Source organism: Python bivittatus, unplaced genomic scaffold, assembly GCF_059951505.1.
Source record: "Python bivittatus isolate LINGU-HERP-01145 unplaced genomic scaffold, Pbiv_v1 ctg000610_np1212, whole genome shotgun sequence".
Lineage (NCBI taxonomy): Eukaryota > Metazoa > Chordata > Lepidosauria > Squamata > Pythonidae > Python > Python bivittatus.
In genome coordinates, this window is record NW_028277088.1 from 21884960 (window position 1) to 21902156 (window position 17197).

Genomic DNA, 17197 nt, shown 5'->3' on the forward strand with positions numbered 1-17197 from the left:
ACCTTTTTGCCAGAATTCACTTAATGACCACATGGTTCACTTAACGACTGTGGTGATTTGCTTAACAACCATTGTAAAAAAGGTTGCAAATCATGATCACGTGACCACAGGGAGTGGTGCAATGGTTTGCGATGATCGTAAGTGCAAGTACAGGTTGTAAAGCACTTTTTCCAAGGCTGTAATAACTTCAAACTGTTGTTAAAGAAACAGTTATTAAGCGAGGACTACCTGTACTAATATTTTGACTTATGGGAGAATTGGCCATAATTCAGTAGAGGAGCATGTACTTTGCATCCAGGAAGTCCCAGATTCTGGGCAAAAAATTCATGTATTAAATTGGAGTGCTTTTGAGAGTTAGATGGGAATATAGATAGAAATATAGGCAGGGCCAAGGTCAGGAAAAAAAAAGAAAAAGTTAAACATACAAACACACTCAGGGACTCATGTTGATATTAGCCATTTCTTCACATTGATATTCATACATGTATAGAACATACATACACATGCATATGCATAAACCAACACTCAAAGCTTCAGGGACCATGGCAGAGTAGTAAAGAAGGAAGCAGAAGAATTGGGTGGGGAGAGCACTGGGGAGCATGTAGGGATGGCATGGCAGGTAGTCAAGGGAGAGGTTGGAATATTGAAATGGCAGAACCCAGTGAAAAGGGTTGAGGGGGGAAGTGCAGAAGAGAGCAAAGGGGAGGCTGGGAGCATTGCTGGGCAGCAGAGTCCCCCAGGAAACAGGGGGACAGATCAGAAAATACAGGTAGCCCTTGCTTAACAACCTTAAATGGAACTGGAATTTCTGGTGCTAATGATGCAGTCTTTAGGCCAGGACTGTGCCATCGTTAGGCCAGGACCTCATGCTTCTCCTGCCCTGTAGTGCTCACCTCTGCTTCAACTCTCCCCACCCGCCTATTTCCCCTCATCTCTGCCCTTTTAGTCACCCTGCACTCTGCCACTCTGCTCCGCTGCCCCCACCACCCTGCTCTCCACTGCCCTTGCTGCTCTGCACTCCGCCCTGCACTCCCACTGCCCTGCACTCTGTTGCATCTGCCATCCCCAGCTGACTTTTGCCGTCTTCCTCCCACTGCTGATAAGGCATGCCAGGCAGCTGCTGGTTGCCTTCCTGAGGCCTAGTGAGGCTTCAAACCCTCTTCAGCAGTGGGAGGACAGCGAAGGCGGGGCAGCAGGGGTGGCAGTGGGGGTACAGGGCAGAGCGCAGGGTGGCTATAACGGCAGGGATGGGGGGAAATAGGCAGGTGGGGAGAATTACGGTTGTAAATGCAGGCAGGCTGCCAAGCACCCAAACTTTGATCACATGACTGCTGGGGTGCTGCAATGGCCATAACTTCAAGAACCAGGCATAAGTACCATTTGTTCAGTACCGTTGTAACTGTGAATGGTCATTGAACAAATAATCATTTAGCAAGGAGTACCTGTATATGGAAAGATGTGTGGGTGGGCCATGCTGCAGCAGAAACTCTACTGATCCACACACTTTTTGCACTTCTGCCTTAAACGCTAGATTGTTATTGTAGTGCTACTCAGTATCAGTAGCACTGGACTAGTTACATCAGTGGTGTAACATAATAGAAAGCATCTTCCTAAAAAGAATTTAAATTTTTGAGGCTAAATGTTTGCCAAATCAGGCTATAGTAGTTTAATGTCAGCCAAAGTAATTCCTAATAAGAAACTATTACATAAAACATGAAAATCCCTTTGTATATTTTGCACTTAGTAAATGAGTAATTATATTAGGAATTCTGTCCTTTTGCAGTATGTTAATGAAAACCATTCATTGGTACTGAGTTCAAGTTGAAAGTGTATCCTACAAACTGAAAATATTTTCATTTAAGGTGCTGTGTCATGGGTTGTACTATTTTGGAAGACTATTTTCTTGAAAAAGAAGGTCTCTTCACACTATTAGATCTGCTTTTGGTAGGTACTATTATTTACATAAAATTAGACAAAATATTGATTATATTATTACTGAATCTTAAAGTATTATATAGTCATTAAATATTATTTTAATAAATCATTAAGCTTTATAAATATTCAAATAATGTTTTTTTTAAAAACTTAGTTTTTAATATATATAACCTATATCTATGACCCATCTATATTAATATAGAATATATATTTTAAAGAAAAAAGTTGACTAATTATATAAAAAACTGTAGAAAGAACCCTTTACCAAACTATCTAAGAAAGAAGAGGGGAAATAAAAGGCAAAACAAAATGAGAAAACAAACCAAAAAAACTCTTACAAAACAACAACCAAACAAAACTAAAAAGTCAGAAAAAGTTCACACTTAATATATACCTAATTCTAAATAGAAAGGAAAAAAACTCACTTAAAGAAGAAAAAAGCAGACTGCTAAAATTATATAATCACGTTCAATTTCATCATTACGATTCCATTTTTCAACATAAATTAACCTTGACCACAAAGAATCATATTGTCCAGTCAGGCCACTTCTTCATTACAAATCTAATTCAAAGGTTGAGAACTGACAAATTTCAGTAAGCCAGCTTTTAGAGTTGGATAGCAAGGATCCTTCTATGAGTGCACAATCACCTGTTTTGCAACTATTCCAGCTCAAAGTTCTTCATAGATTGAAATATTCTAGAGTTTGTAGATACAGTTTAACAAAACATTAAGATTTTTAATCTTTAACTGCTTTCTAAAAACCTGGTTAATCATAGTTATGATATCTAAACAATAAGGGATTACAAGCAGTATATAAGCCTAGTAAAATAAATAAATAATTCGACACATCTATAACGTGTGTACCAAAGCTGCTTAAAACTGATTCCAACTGGAGCATATAAGGAGAATTTTTTGATGAACTAATTTGAAGTTTTCAGTCATAACATTCCTTTAAAGCCTGTAGCCATTGATTGGGAAATATAGGATACTTCTGTATATTGTCCAAATTTAAATTTGTATTTTTTTTAAAAAATCAGTAATAAATTGTCAGTTGAGTCTCAGTAAAGGCCTTCTCAAATACCCTCAATTCAGAGAATGCAAGGTCATTCAGTTCAAGCAATATACATAACAAGTGCTTTAACTGTATGTATTATTTTTTCAATCATTTTAAATAAATTCTCATTGAAAATGTTCTTAATTCAAAGGCTTTAGGAGCACGTTATGTTAATCAATAAAACCAGTTATAGTTTTTATAGTGATTAGTTAGGTGTAAAACTACCAGGTTTCAATTATATGTCATACTCCTACTTCAGGAGAGTAAAAAGGAATGACAAATTATACAGCCAGATATATTCCTGTTCTGTGCCAAAGTAATGTGCTAAATTCATAGTTATAGAAACTATGAATTTAGGAGTGCCAGTGCAGTGTAGTGGTTAAGGTCTTAGACAAGAAGTGGGGATACCGAAGTTACAGTCCAACCTCAGCCACTGAAGCTCCCTGGGTACCTTTGGGCTGGCCATTTCTTTCAGCCCAACCTACCTCACAGGATTTTTGCTGTGGGGGAAATAGGAGAAGGGATTACTATACACTGCCTTGAGCTCCTGTACAAAAGGCAGGATATAAATCAAATAAATAAATAAATTTCCTTCAAGAAAAAAATGTCTTGAAAACATGCAAGTGCATTGAATTTATTCAAATAATATTTTGCACAAACAGTTGTATACTTTATTTGTATGCTTTACTCAAAACCATATAGCTGGGCTTCAGCAAACATAGAATTCTTAAAAAACAGTGTTCCCTAGAATGAAGTAAAAGATGTAAATAAAGGTTTTGCTAGCAGTTAAAAATGTGTATCACATCCTGTTCTCAGAGAAAAGAAAACTGTATACAGGATTGAAGCATAGATGTGAAATACATAATTAGCATCTGAACTGACTTTTCACTAAAATTACTTCCATAGTTTGGAACATGCTTGTAAAACAATAAAAGTTAGAAACTTGTAGTTAGCTTACCTAAAATTAGGACAAATATTCTTTGGAATTAAAATTTTCCAGATTTTATGCATAATGCCATGCCCTAAAAATTCAAAAATGTAAAAGCCCTTGTATAGAATTTTGATATTTATTGTTCATTTTTCTTTACATGATAATAAATTATGGACTTCAGAAAATTATGCCTTACAAAATATTTGTTTCATACATCCCCAGGATAAACACTATAAATAATGTTACACATTTCAACATGAATTTAAAATTCTGTGGGCTCTAATGCTCTTAAAACCATGTTACAAAGAGCTTCTCATTCACTGCACTGTTATGGAATACTCTTATGTTAAGGTCTATCTATAATGTATATTTGAATTCCCATAGTTAATACAGGAATTGGATCAATTGTTGTGATAATTATTTTTAAAATATCTTAGATCTTTATTTCATTCATAACTTGCCTCCTTTCCTGTTTTCTTCTGTAAAGTTAAATCAAAAGAATGTATGTAACCTAATTCTTGGAATATTAGTTGAATTTTGTGACAATCCTAAAACTGTATCCCATATCAATGTTTGGCGAGGGAAAAAAGACCAAACAGCAGCTAATTTGTTAATAAACTTGTGGAGACAAGAAGAAGAAGAGATGGGAGTGAAACATGATAAAGTTGGAAGAATTGTTGGTAAGTATTAGTTCATGGCATTTTATCTTATGAACTTAAAAGAATAACAACCATAGTTTGAAGGTAATCTTAATTTTTCGGTTGTTCTTAATCCTACATACATGCTTCTGCTGTGGCTAAAATGGCTTTAGAATGCTTTTGAAGAAAGGTAGGAGAAATGTTCATAAATCAGTCATAAAAAAATAGGACAGCTAAAGGCTTGATTTGAATATACATGTAGTCCTCAGTTAATGACCATAACTGGGACTGGCAATTCTGTTGCTAAGCAACATGGGCATAAAGCGAAAAATTGAGTGACCATGTCGCTTAGCAACAGAATTGCCAGTTCTGGCAGTCTTATGACAGCAGTTCCAATTGCAGTTGTTAAGCAAATCACACACAGTCATTAAGTGCAATGTCACATGACCGCGATTTCTGACTTCCTGCTGGCTTCTCCATTGACCTTGCTGGTTGGAAGCCAGTAACGAAGGTTGCAAATAGCAATCATGTGACTGCGGGATGCTGCAGCTGTAGTAATTGTGCTCTAGTTGCCAAGCTCCCGAATCACAGTTGTGACTGCAGAGACATGTGACGGCTGCAGCTTTGAGGACCAGTCATAAGTCTCCTTGTTCAGTGCCATCGTAACTTCAAATGGTTGCTTGAATGAGTGGTTGCTAAGCGAGGACTACCTGTACCAGAATATTTATGTATTTGTTTATTTATTTGTTCGTTCATTCATTCATCATATTTATATGGCCACCCATCTCATGAAAAAGTGACTCTGGGCGACATACAATAAAAACTATAAAACAGTAATATAACAAACAATTAGCAAATCCAGAAAATTTTAAAAGTGTGATTAAAAGGCAAAGAGAGGGCAGCAGATATTAACAGCAATGGAGCCACCTCAGCAAATCACTGGTCCTGTATTTCCCACTACAAACTTTCACAGACATATGGACCTCCCCTCTCCTTTGCATGTTTGAGCAGAATATTAAAAATCACAGTTATGTTATGGCTGAACTTGAGAACTGTGCTGCTTTAACTATAGTTAGTTAAATCAGAAACAAACTATGTGTGTATGTATTTATCAAGTTTATATTAATATACTTCATGGAAATGTACTAGTATATTATTTAAAATGGTAAGAACGTGTTTTTTTCCATGATTTGATTACCACTAAATAGCATATGTTCTACAACTGCAAAAGTAAATTTTTCCTTGTTTCTTAATTAAGGCAGCTTTGCACATCTTATTCTGAAACTAAGATTGTTTTTCATAAACATCATCATTTTCCTAGGAAATAATGCTTTCTACCAATGAATATAATATAAAGAGATCAGAATATGATACAGTAAATATGATTTCCTAACTGATGTTCTGTTCTTTTTCTGCAGCCAATTTATATTTGGTCATTAAAATCATTTAGCCTTCAAGATGCCTCACTAATGAAAATTCAAATAACATTGCCATAAATGTAATAATGTTTTTTTAAAAAACTTGAGGCTTACTGAATAATATGAAATCTGCTATTTGGAGCACTGTTGTTAAATAAATACACAATGAAATTTACATAAACAGTAGATCACAGCAGTGGTAGTAGCTGAAAAAGTGTGATTGCAAGCAATTACAGTTCTTTGGTGTAGACTATTAAGAAATGTGAAGAGTTGTTGCAAAGGTTTTACTGCTTTTGAGATCCTCCTGTAAGCCTCACAAAATTTATATAAGTAAAGCAAACCAGACTTTTATTACATTATGTCTGTATAAATGAATTATTATTTCTAAAACTTTAATTTTTTCAAATTACAGTACGCAGTTATACTTCAGTAAAAATATTACAGTTGCTAAATGTCTTGTAATGAGCGTTCTTTTTTTTTTAATGCTATAGATACAAAGAAGCCACTAGTTGGTCAGTTCCAAAAAACACAAGAAGTAATTCCAATGCCTGCTAGCTGCCCGACTATTGCTGTCACGGATGTTGCTGAAAATATGAGAGCAAAGATTTATTGTCTAATATGTAAATTGGGTAAGCCTTGAGCTTTTTTCCAGCATTCTATAACCTTTCCATGTATTATAGTTTGTGAGCAAAGATAACAAAAACAATTTGATACATGCCAACTTGAAGGAAAAAAAAATAGAAAAAAAATAGAATTGTAAGGAATATAGTAGAGCTGCTATTACATAACATTAGTAATAGAACTGTCAACAATTGGTCTTGAGGGTGCTTCTGCACATTTAATATGTAAAAAGGAGGTTCTTGAGGTACAGGTAGTCCGCAGGTTACGACAGTAATTGGGACCAGAATTTCCATTGCTAAACTATACAGTCATAAAACATGACGTCATGTGACCGCATCACTTAGTGACAACAGTCCACATTGCCATCGTTAACCAAATCCCACCAGTCGTTAGGCAAGAGTCCACCCCAATCCAATGCATTCCCAGCTAAGTCCCTCCCAGCCCTGAGCTTCAGTAAGGTGAGGGACTGTCTCCTCTTGAATGCCCCCCACCCACCTATCTCCCTCCCATCTCTGCTCTTTTGGCCACCCTACAGAATGGCACATGGCAGTGCCAGTGACGCTGAGGCTGAAGTACAGGCCCTGGGCCTTCAGCAGTCTAAGCTGGCCACTACTGCCCCTGAGCCTCTACTTCAGCCCCAGTGCTACCACCGCCACTGAGGAGTTCTGCCTCAAGCTCTGCACCATGGCCAGCCACCCTAGCACCACAGCACAAAACCCTAGTCTGGAAATTTGGAAGGCCTCAGAAGCATTGTGACAAACATTGCAAGAAGGCAGTGCACAATTTGGAGAAGCACACATGCACTTTGGAGTGGAGTGTGCATGGCCTTGGAAGGCCTGGTGTGGCCAGGAGCTGCTCACATAGGGCCAGGCCAGGTGCGCCTTGTCAGCAGTGGGAGGAAGAAGATGGCAAAGGTCAGCTGGGGGTGGCAGGGCCTGAGTCTGGGGCTTTGCGCTGTGGCTCTGGGGTGCCTGGCCACGGTGTGGGGCTTGTGACAGCACTTCTTGGCAGCAGTGGCAGTCCAGTGGTGCTAGGGCTGAAGTAGAGGTCCAGGGGTGGCGGCAGCCAGCTGAGACTGCTGAAGGCCCTGGGCCTCTACTTCAGCCTGAGCACTGCTGGGACCACTGCTGAGGAGTGCAGCTGTGCAGGGCAGTCAAACAGGCAGAGATGGGGAAATAGGCAGGTAGGGGGAGTTGAAGTGCCCCTGCAATCATAAAGAGTGGGTGGGCTGCCTTCCAAGCACCTGAATTTTGATCACATGACTGTGGGGGTGCTGCAATGGCTGTAACTTTGAGGACCAGGCGTAAATACTATTCATTCAGTGCTACTGTAACTTTGAACAGTCACTGAACGAGGACTACCTGTAGGTCTTTTGTCACCGAAGCTGTAGTAAAGGAAAATGGTAATATTTAACTTGTCCAACTGCTATTGAGGTGTCAAATCCCATCAAATTGCTTAGTGGGAATAATTTGATTTTGCTAATGTGTGCAATTCTACGTAAGTATCAGACAACGTAAATCTTTAAAAAATAATGTTGTTTTAAAAATAATAATTGATACATTGCTTTAGGCTTTGAAAACTTGCCTGGGCTCTCTGCAAAGGATTTTGTTACGCTTGCTATCATACGCAGATACCTAGACTTCAAGGTAAGTATTGTAGCTTTTCATTTATTCTTTCATTTGGTGGAGTTAGTAGCAATGTGAAGAAATACGTCTTTAATTCCTCATTTTAAAATCACTAAAACTATTTTTAACATAAATTAATGTTAAAATTAAATAATAATTTAATTAATAATTAAATAAATAATTTAGTGCTTCCTACATTTATTAATATATGGAACCTTTGTCAGTGAATTAACACCTGACCTATATTGTTTGAAATTAGGATCATAATATAATTACTGGTAAAAACTAGAAGACATTTTTATTTTTATTTTTTTACAAAGATTTCTAATTCTTGGTATCAAACAACAGAATCTGCTGATTTCATATTTGATATTGATAATTTTTCTGGTGACCTGTAACAGAAATAGAAAAATTGTAGATTAAGATGAATAGTTGATGCAAAGAACAAATCTGGTGGTCTGATTAACCTACAGAAGTCTGACCAGTTAAAGGAACTTTATAAAAGCTGCCAGTGCAGAGAAAGGGAGCAATATTGTTTTATTCACCTCTCATACCATAGCCTTAATAGCTCTTGGAGTTACAGCAGCACAGGTTTTTAGTGAGCTGCCAAGTTTTGCATTCCAAAATCTATAACCATAACAAAGAATATTTCTTGACAAATTTATGCAATAGTATTAAGATAGCCAACATTGTAAGTTTATGGGGGGGAATTAATACAATATTGATGAATAGTCTTTTAAAATATTTCATTTGTTTATTGTATATAAAGGTTGGTGAGATCTGGGATGAAGTGTGTGCAGAACTTAAACAAGAAAAATTTAGACCAGTCACACCTGACCAGGAAGCATTACAGCTTATTACTGAAGCCCTTGAAAATGTTGGAAAGATGGTTGTCTCCCTCCAAACTGAGATGCTAGAAAGCCAGCAGTTCCAGGAACTTCAGGAGGAGGAAAAATGTTATGGCAGGGTAAGTTTGTGGCACAATAATTTATTTAGGAATAAATGCTGTAGCTATTTATTTAGAATGTTACTTCTTTAATGCTGTGAGATTCTGGTCTCTCTTGTGGGACATGTATGTAATACACCATATTCACTTTTGGATAGAGACCATTTGCAAGTACAAGATGTTGTACACCAGTAGTGGTAGTGACTATAGTAAGCACTTGAACTTTATCCTTTGCTAAACTATACAATAAGATTCTCTTTAAATGGTTATTCCACTAGAAAGACTTCTGAAGAATTAAGGAATAATACATTTTTCCTTATTCTGTTTTTCATTGTAGATTCATTCTCTCCATAAACAAAAGGAAATGGTCAGTAAATCTTGGCAAAATTTCTTAGCTAGGACATCAAATTATGAGGCTTTAAAGGTAAGAAAGCCGTTCAGGAGACTTCACTAGGAATGATAATATTCCTAAAATTCATTTTTCTCTAAATAACTGAATTAATAGTTTACTGGGGGAGCCATAACCCTATTTATTATTATATATACTTTAAAGATAAATAGATTGAAAATTAAGAATATGAAAAAGCATGTTAAGAAAAGGCAGTGAATAAATAAGAGCTTCTAAAATATGGGCATAAGAATTCCTTTGATTTCTGTCACAGTCCTTGTGAATGTAAGGTTGTTTTAATCACTTTCATGTAGCATGTTTTACGTGGAACATAAGTATCTACATATTTCACATCACTTTGGCTCAGGACTGGTACTTAGAGAAACATGGTTTGAAATATTCTTGCATGTATCATTCTCCCAGAAAATCTCTCATTAACAGAAGCTATCTACAATACACTTTTTTATTTTTTTTTTTTAATAGAAAGCAAAAAGACTTCGGGAAAAATCTATAGAAAATTCTAGATCAAAGATAAAGCAATATAATGCAATGTTCCATTCAACTGACATTAAAGGCCTAAATACAACTGTAAGTAAAATTCTTAATTGCTCATTTCTAATCCAGATTAAAACGGTTGAAATCAAATGTTTAGAAATTAAATCCCTGTAAAATGTTTTGTATTACATCATAAAGCAGGAAATTCTGAAATAAAATATTCACATTTAATATTGTAGTAATTTAAGTGAATGGATATTTAAGTGAAACTTATTTTCATTTTATCAATTAGCTTTTTGAAATTAGAGTAGTATGCACCATTCTTTTAGGAAGGCATTTCTAATGTGCTGTTTAAGTGTATTAAAATTTTAAATATTTTTATTGAAGTTGCATTGTTTTTCATGTTGTAAATTGGATGGATGTTTTAAAAGTATTAAATAACTGGTTTTGGTGTCGGCAACTTCCAGTATTTTCTGATCTATGACTGTAATAAAACATTTTGATCTGAACATTAAATATCAAGCAGGGTATAGGTGTGATTATATAAATATTCATCCACAGTGGTACTTTGGATTCCCTCTAACATACTTGTACACATACATGCACACACAAAAATACAACCTATTGGATAACATACTTTTAAAGATAAAAATAAGCAGAATTTATAAGACCTTCCTTTATTACATTGAGGAAATAATGCTGGTCAGGGATTGGAATAAAGATACTACTACAGTGAGGAGAAATAGTTTGTTAGAAATCAAGGAAAGACATAGGAAGAAACATATGTAGCAAAAGTAACTCTCAGTCTTCTGAATTTTAGCAAATGGAATACACAAATGACTCTTATCTATTTGCCTATATATTGAAAATGGCACTGTTTACTGTTTAATCAGTGTTAATTTTATAAATTATGTTTATAGAGTGCTGAATAAGAAACAATCATGTTTAAAAGCTAATTTAATACAAACTTTGCCTTTCAGGATATATATTTTTAAAAAGTTTTAAAAGCTTCCAAATGTCTCAGTTTCTCAGGTTGGAAAATAGAAGTGAAACTGAACTCTTGTTTTTATTTTTTTCAGAATACTGAGCAGCATTTTTATTTTTACAGGTTGCATCTGGTCGCTTAGTAGCAGTGGAAAGTACACCTTCTGAATTAATTGGAGGGCCACTAGCTGATACAGACCTTGCACTGAAAAAGCTTCCTATTCGTGGAGGAGCCTTAAAAAAATTCAGAAACGTTAAAGTAATAGATTCATTCAAGAAAGGTTCAGTATTTGTAAAATAAATGTTGTCCAATACTGCTATAAACAGTTCTGTGTATATATTTTAGTTAATTTATATGCACATGTTGGACCTGTTTGGATCACATCGATAAAATGTAGTTATCTTTAGATAGCATATACATGTGTCTATGGGTGCATATATACATATTCATATATAATTATTTATCAGAAATAATGTGGACATCATGATTCTAAACAATAAATTTAGTACATTATGAAGATAAGTTATGTCTGATCTTTGCCAAATTAACTCAATTTGCATTCTGTTGTGAGTACTAACAAAAATGCATTTAGCTCTGTGTATTATGCTATTTATGCTGACAAACATCTGAAACATAAAAAAGAAACAGAAGACATTTAGGGAATAAAATGAAAGTGCCATTGGTAATCACTGTTATAATCCAGTAATTACTTCATAATGAGATGAATGGAAGAAATGCTGGAACAGTGACGTGTTGTAGGGATATTCAAAGTTTTTTTTAACCTTCATTAACAGAAGTGGCTGATTCATAGATTACCCTTATATACATCTTAGTTCACTTTCAAATGTACATATTGGGATCAAAGTCATCAGAAGCAGCTGTTCTCTTCAGGGAAAACCATAACCAAAATGACCTCAAATACTGAGAACTGTACTGCTCTTTCATCTAGGTTGTTTCATGTAGAAACTCTGAGTCATAATTCACTGGCAAACATTTCACTGTTTCGCACTGTTGGAGAAAAAGTCTTAGATGTATCTATAAACTACTGTGTTTATTGATGGACTAGATCATAAGAACATGGATTGGGTGATGCAATCTGTCTGCTAGCAAGGGATTTAATTTGTTTGCACACGTCCTTTCTCATATATGGACATGAATTTAGACACGTACAGGTATACCTTATGAACTCTGAGATATAGAAGTATGGTGTAAATACAAGAATTTTGACATTGAATTTTGAAAATTATATTGAATATTGACAATTAAAACAAATATTATGACAAATGTTTATACAAAGAAAATGTCTAATTAACACACATATCCCAGCATGGGACTAGCCAAATAGTTTTAATGGCAGTTGAGCAGGAAAAGGTGAATAAAAGAAGTGATGCCTGTCTCATCAGGAATGGAGAGGGCATTAGAAAAAATAGTAAGGCAAGGCTGAGGAGTATGAACCACAAGGGGTTCTTTTGAGTTTCATTAGAAAGGCATTGTCTAGAAAGGGCAAAATTTTAGAAGTTTTAGAAGAGTTTCAGAAAATACAAAGTAAATTCAGAATGTAGATATATACCTTTCAGAAGAAAGGAAATTGAAACATCTGTATTTCCTTCCTGTTGATCACAGTAATTTAGAATTGCTGAGTTTACTATGCTTGAGACATGGGCTGAGGCCTGACACAGGTAGAGTCTTGTGTTTAAAAAAGGCAAAAGTCTAGCTGAATCAGTATTTCGGATTCCAGAACCCCATCCCAGCAAGATACAACTTACAATAGTTATTTTTGTTTACTTAGCAATTGTTGAGTTACAGGTAACACACATTTTCAAAAATCAAATATATAAACTAAATATTTTTGCTACTCAAAAATAATCAAAGTATCAGTGACTATAAAGACATGTATCCATTTACCCTGTGATGCAGGTGTAAAAAAAGTAGATGGCTGGGTACACTCTCCACCCATTAAAATGAAAGCTGATGGGATGGTGTTAGGAGCTAGGTTACATCATTGGAGAGAAAACTGAATTAACTGAATTAACTAGTCCATCTTCCTCTCTCTTCTTGTAGTAATAAGGAAAACAATATATTAGGCTCTAACCAGTAATTTTCAATTAGTCTAAAATCTGGGTGTTATTTCAGTTTTACTCTCTTTATAGAGAGTATAGAGCCAGTTTGGCATAGTGGTTAAGGCATTAGGCTAGAAACCAGGAGACTGAGTTCTAGTCCTGCCTTAGGCACAAAGCCAGCTGTGTGACCTTGGGCCAATTACTCTCTCTCAGCCCTAGGAAGAAGACAATGGCAAACTACTTCCAAAACCTTGCCAAGAAAACTTCAGGGACTTATCCAGGCAGTTGCCAGGAGTCAACACTGACTTGAAGGCACCTTCCCTCCAGAAAAACCCCACCTCTCTTAATGGAAAGGAGATGTTGGGACATGTTATTTTCTTCTGATCTCACAAATATTATTTTCAGATACCATCTCCCCATGATAACTGCATTCATCTGTTGGCTATTTATTACTGGGTCTCATTTCTCATGTCCTTGTAGCTGTTCTGTGCTCATCTTTGACACAGTAGTAGTCTGGAATGGAATGTCTTCCTGCTCATTCTGTCATAACTTCTTTTAGTAGTCATACATGCAAACAAACGGATGATTATGGTGTGACTTTTTATTAAGCTGATCATTAGCCATGTATTGAAAAAGTTCACACTGGTTACCTTTTGCTCAGACATGGATGCTCTTAAGTTTAGTCAAGCTCTATGTGTCCTTTTTTATTTTTATTTTTGTCCTCAGTTGCTCTAGTTTTCACAAACAAGGGCTGCATTGAGCAAAACCATGTTGTCATAGTAGATGCATCCATGATCTTGAAATAGGCAGGGTTGCTGGAAAGTGCTAAAGCAGTTATCATTATTCATTGTCCTGAATCTAAGTTAAAAGTCCTTGGGCAGTATCTGTACTACTGTCCAGGGCCCTAATTTGCTGTGGTCCAGATCCGCCTTTCTACGTCCTGAATCATTGCTTTGTTAAGACAAAGTTAATTATCTAATTTACGACTTCTAGAATGCTTTTGTGTCTATCTACCATGAGACTTGTCTTTATAGTCATTCCCAGAACAAAAGAAATATTAAGCATATGGGACAAGGAGCAGGATAATATCAACATATTAAATCCAAATTGCACAAAATCCACATTACGCAAATAATATATTGATTTCTCTTCCCTGTAACAAATCCTTGCTGAACAAATTAGATAACAATAGTTTTAAATATTGGCCAGCAAGACATTATATCTCATATCAGATTTGTATTACCCATCTTCCGTTCATATTAAATACTTATAATTTAAAACTTCAATTAAAATGTAATAATATTCAAACACAATTACTTGATATACCTAAAGCTACTTAGAAGTTTACCATTTAACCTTTGTCCTTAAAATGTTTTATTTGGATTGTATCCAGTAGTAGGATTTTTCTTCCCTTAGTGAAAGGTACTTCCAATAGTACAAGTCATCTAGAATTGGGTAACCTAGCACCATTAATTAAGGCAAGGCCACTTTAGCAACAACCCCTTTAGTGTAGCTTGTTGTCCATACAAATTATTCTCTGCTCTCATTTTAGTAAGTTGTAAAAATAATATGCAGCACATTCCTATACATGACTACAGTACTGAGTTCAATAAAGCCTATTCCTAAATGTATACATATGCAGTTTAATCAGTATGCAGCCAGTAATAAAAGGAAGGGAAATATGAGCATCACTGTGTATTAAGCAAAAATATTGTTATGTTTTACTTAATTGAGAAACTTACAAAAATATCAGGGCTTTTTATGCCTTAATTTCACTAGACTGTGCTGAAAATGTTCACAAAGTTAAACATATATTTCAAATAACAGTATTGTGTTATGCAGTATACTTCAGGTCACTTAGGAGACTTAACAGCTACATTAGTTCAAATGCTTAATTAGCTTTAATTTTTGTTTTTCTTTTTTGTGGCTTAGTGTGTTGTGCAGACCAAATTCATTTGATTAGTTCATGATTTTATGGTGAAAATCCAGAAAAAGGGTTTACTCAGGAGTCAGGTATATTGTGTATACACAGTTTTTGGCTAACAAGGCAAAAATATTAAAACTCATTGCTATGCAGTGCATTACCCTCCTCAAATTTTCAGAGGAAATAAGAGAAGAATATTGCTAATTAGAAAAATGGAAGTATACTCTTAAGGTAGCAAAGCCTCCTATAGCTTTAACAGCTATCTAATGGACAAGCTTTTTTTTTCAAGTTCAAACTTTTCCCAGGAAAGATTCACCAACATATTATTTCGTTTCTATTTTTCAATCCAGCAACTGCTCTAACATGTTCTTTCTCATTTATTTTATTCTCATTTCAAATGTATCCTGACAGTTAATCAGAAATGCAACACTGAACCATTTCATAGATTTTTCAGTTAAAATCTAAGGAAGTACATATTCATTATTCAGTTTTGCAGAAGCTTTCTTGAATTTGAGAATTTAGCTCATGGAGCACAATGCTAGATCAAATTTCCACAATATTTTTGTACAGAAAGTTCGGATTAGGTTGTTTTTCTTTGATTATATGGCTTTAAAAATTAATGTGGGATGACATATATAGAAGCATCTATTGCTGCTTCTAACTTCCTGAAATTTTCTATCTGTAGTTATCTATCCATTTCATTATTATATTGCTGAATTTTGGGGCCCTTTATCTCCTCCTTGCCTGAAAGGAAGAGAATCACTTTTGCAAAACAGCCTCTTGTGTGCATGCTATAGTAATTACAGCCAGGATTCCTCAAATAAAATGAAGTATTATTTCTTAATCATGTAATATTTAATAATAAGACTTCCTCTATGGTTCCAAACTGCATGAAGAAATTTCACTGTTACATTCTGTGAGCAACATACTGTATTACTGTGGGCACGCAATATAGAATGTACAGTCAGGTCCAGAAATATTGGGACATCGACACAATTCTAACATCTTTGGCTCTATACACCACCACAATGGATTTGGAATGAAACAAACACAATGTGCCTTAACTGCAGACTGTCAACTTTAATTTGAGGGTATGTACATCCAACTCAGGTGAACGGTGTAGGAATTACAACAATTTGCATATGTGCCTCCTACTTGTTAAGGGACCAAAAGTAATGGGACAATTGGCTTCTCAGCTGTTCCATGGCCAGGTGTGTGATATTCCCTCAGTACCCCAATTACAATGTGCAGATAAAAGGCCCAGAGGTCATTTCAAGTGTGCTATTTGCATTTGGAATCTGTTGCTGTCAACTCTCAAGATGAGATCCAAAGAGCTGTCACTATCAGTGAAGCAAGCCATCATTAGGCTGAAGAAACAAAACAAACCCATCAGAGAGATAGCAAGAACATTAGGCGTGGCCAAAACAACTGTTTGGAACATTCTCAAAAAGAAGGAACGCACCGGTGAGCTCAGCAACACCAAAAGACCCGGGAGAAACGGAAAACAACTGTGGTGGATGACCGAAGAATCCTTTCCCTGGTGAAGAAAACACCCTTCACAACAGGTGGCCAGATCAAGAACACTCTCCAGGAGGTAGGTGTATGTGTGTCAAAGTCAACAATCAAAAGAAGACTTCACCAGAGTGAATACAGAGGCTTCACCACAAGATGTAAACCACTGGTGAGCCTCAAAAACAGGAAGGCCAGATTAGAGTTTGCCAAACGACATCTAAAAAAGCCTTCACAGTTCTGGGACAACATCCTATGGACAGATGAGACCAAGCTCAACTTGTACCAGAGTGATGGGAAGAGAAGAGTATGGAGAAGGAAAGGAACTGCTCATGATCCTAAGCATACCACCTCATCAGTGAAGCATGGTGGTGGTAGTGTCATGGCATGGGCATGTATGGCTGCCAATGGAACTGGTTCTCTTGTATTTAGTGATGATGTGACTGCTGACAAAAGCAGCAGGATGAATTCTGCAGTGTTTCGGGCAATATTATCTGCTCACATTCAGCCAAATGCTGCAGAACTCATTGGACAGCGCTTCACAGTACAGATGGACAATGACCCAAAGCATACTGCAAAAGCAACCAAAGAATTTTTGAAGGGACAGAAGTGGAATGTTATGCAATGGCCAAGTCAATCACCTGACCTGAATCCCATTGAGCATGCA

At 35.9% G+C, this 17197-nt stretch overlaps 1 protein-coding gene across 1 annotated transcript in view; it reads left to right on the forward strand.

The window, feature by feature from the left end:
• The window catches only part of CFAP69 (cilia and flagella associated protein 69), a 42598-nt gene extending 26567 nt beyond the window's left edge, over nucleotides 1-16031 (forward strand). The window contains exons 16-23 of the mRNA XM_025164057.2: nucleotides 1863-1944; nucleotides 4409-4601; nucleotides 6469-6606; nucleotides 8168-8244; nucleotides 8993-9190; nucleotides 9507-9593; nucleotides 10041-10145; nucleotides 11161-16031. Coding sequence (XP_025019825.2) covers nucleotides 1863-1944; nucleotides 4409-4601; nucleotides 6469-6606; nucleotides 8168-8244; nucleotides 8993-9190; nucleotides 9507-9593; nucleotides 10041-10145; nucleotides 11161-11337 — 1057 coding nt within the window. The 3' untranslated portion in view covers nucleotides 11338-16031. The remainder of the gene's footprint in view (nucleotides 1-1862; nucleotides 1945-4408; nucleotides 4602-6468; nucleotides 6607-8167; nucleotides 8245-8992; nucleotides 9191-9506; nucleotides 9594-10040; nucleotides 10146-11160) is intronic.
• Nucleotides 16032-17197: the final 1166 nt, after the last annotated feature.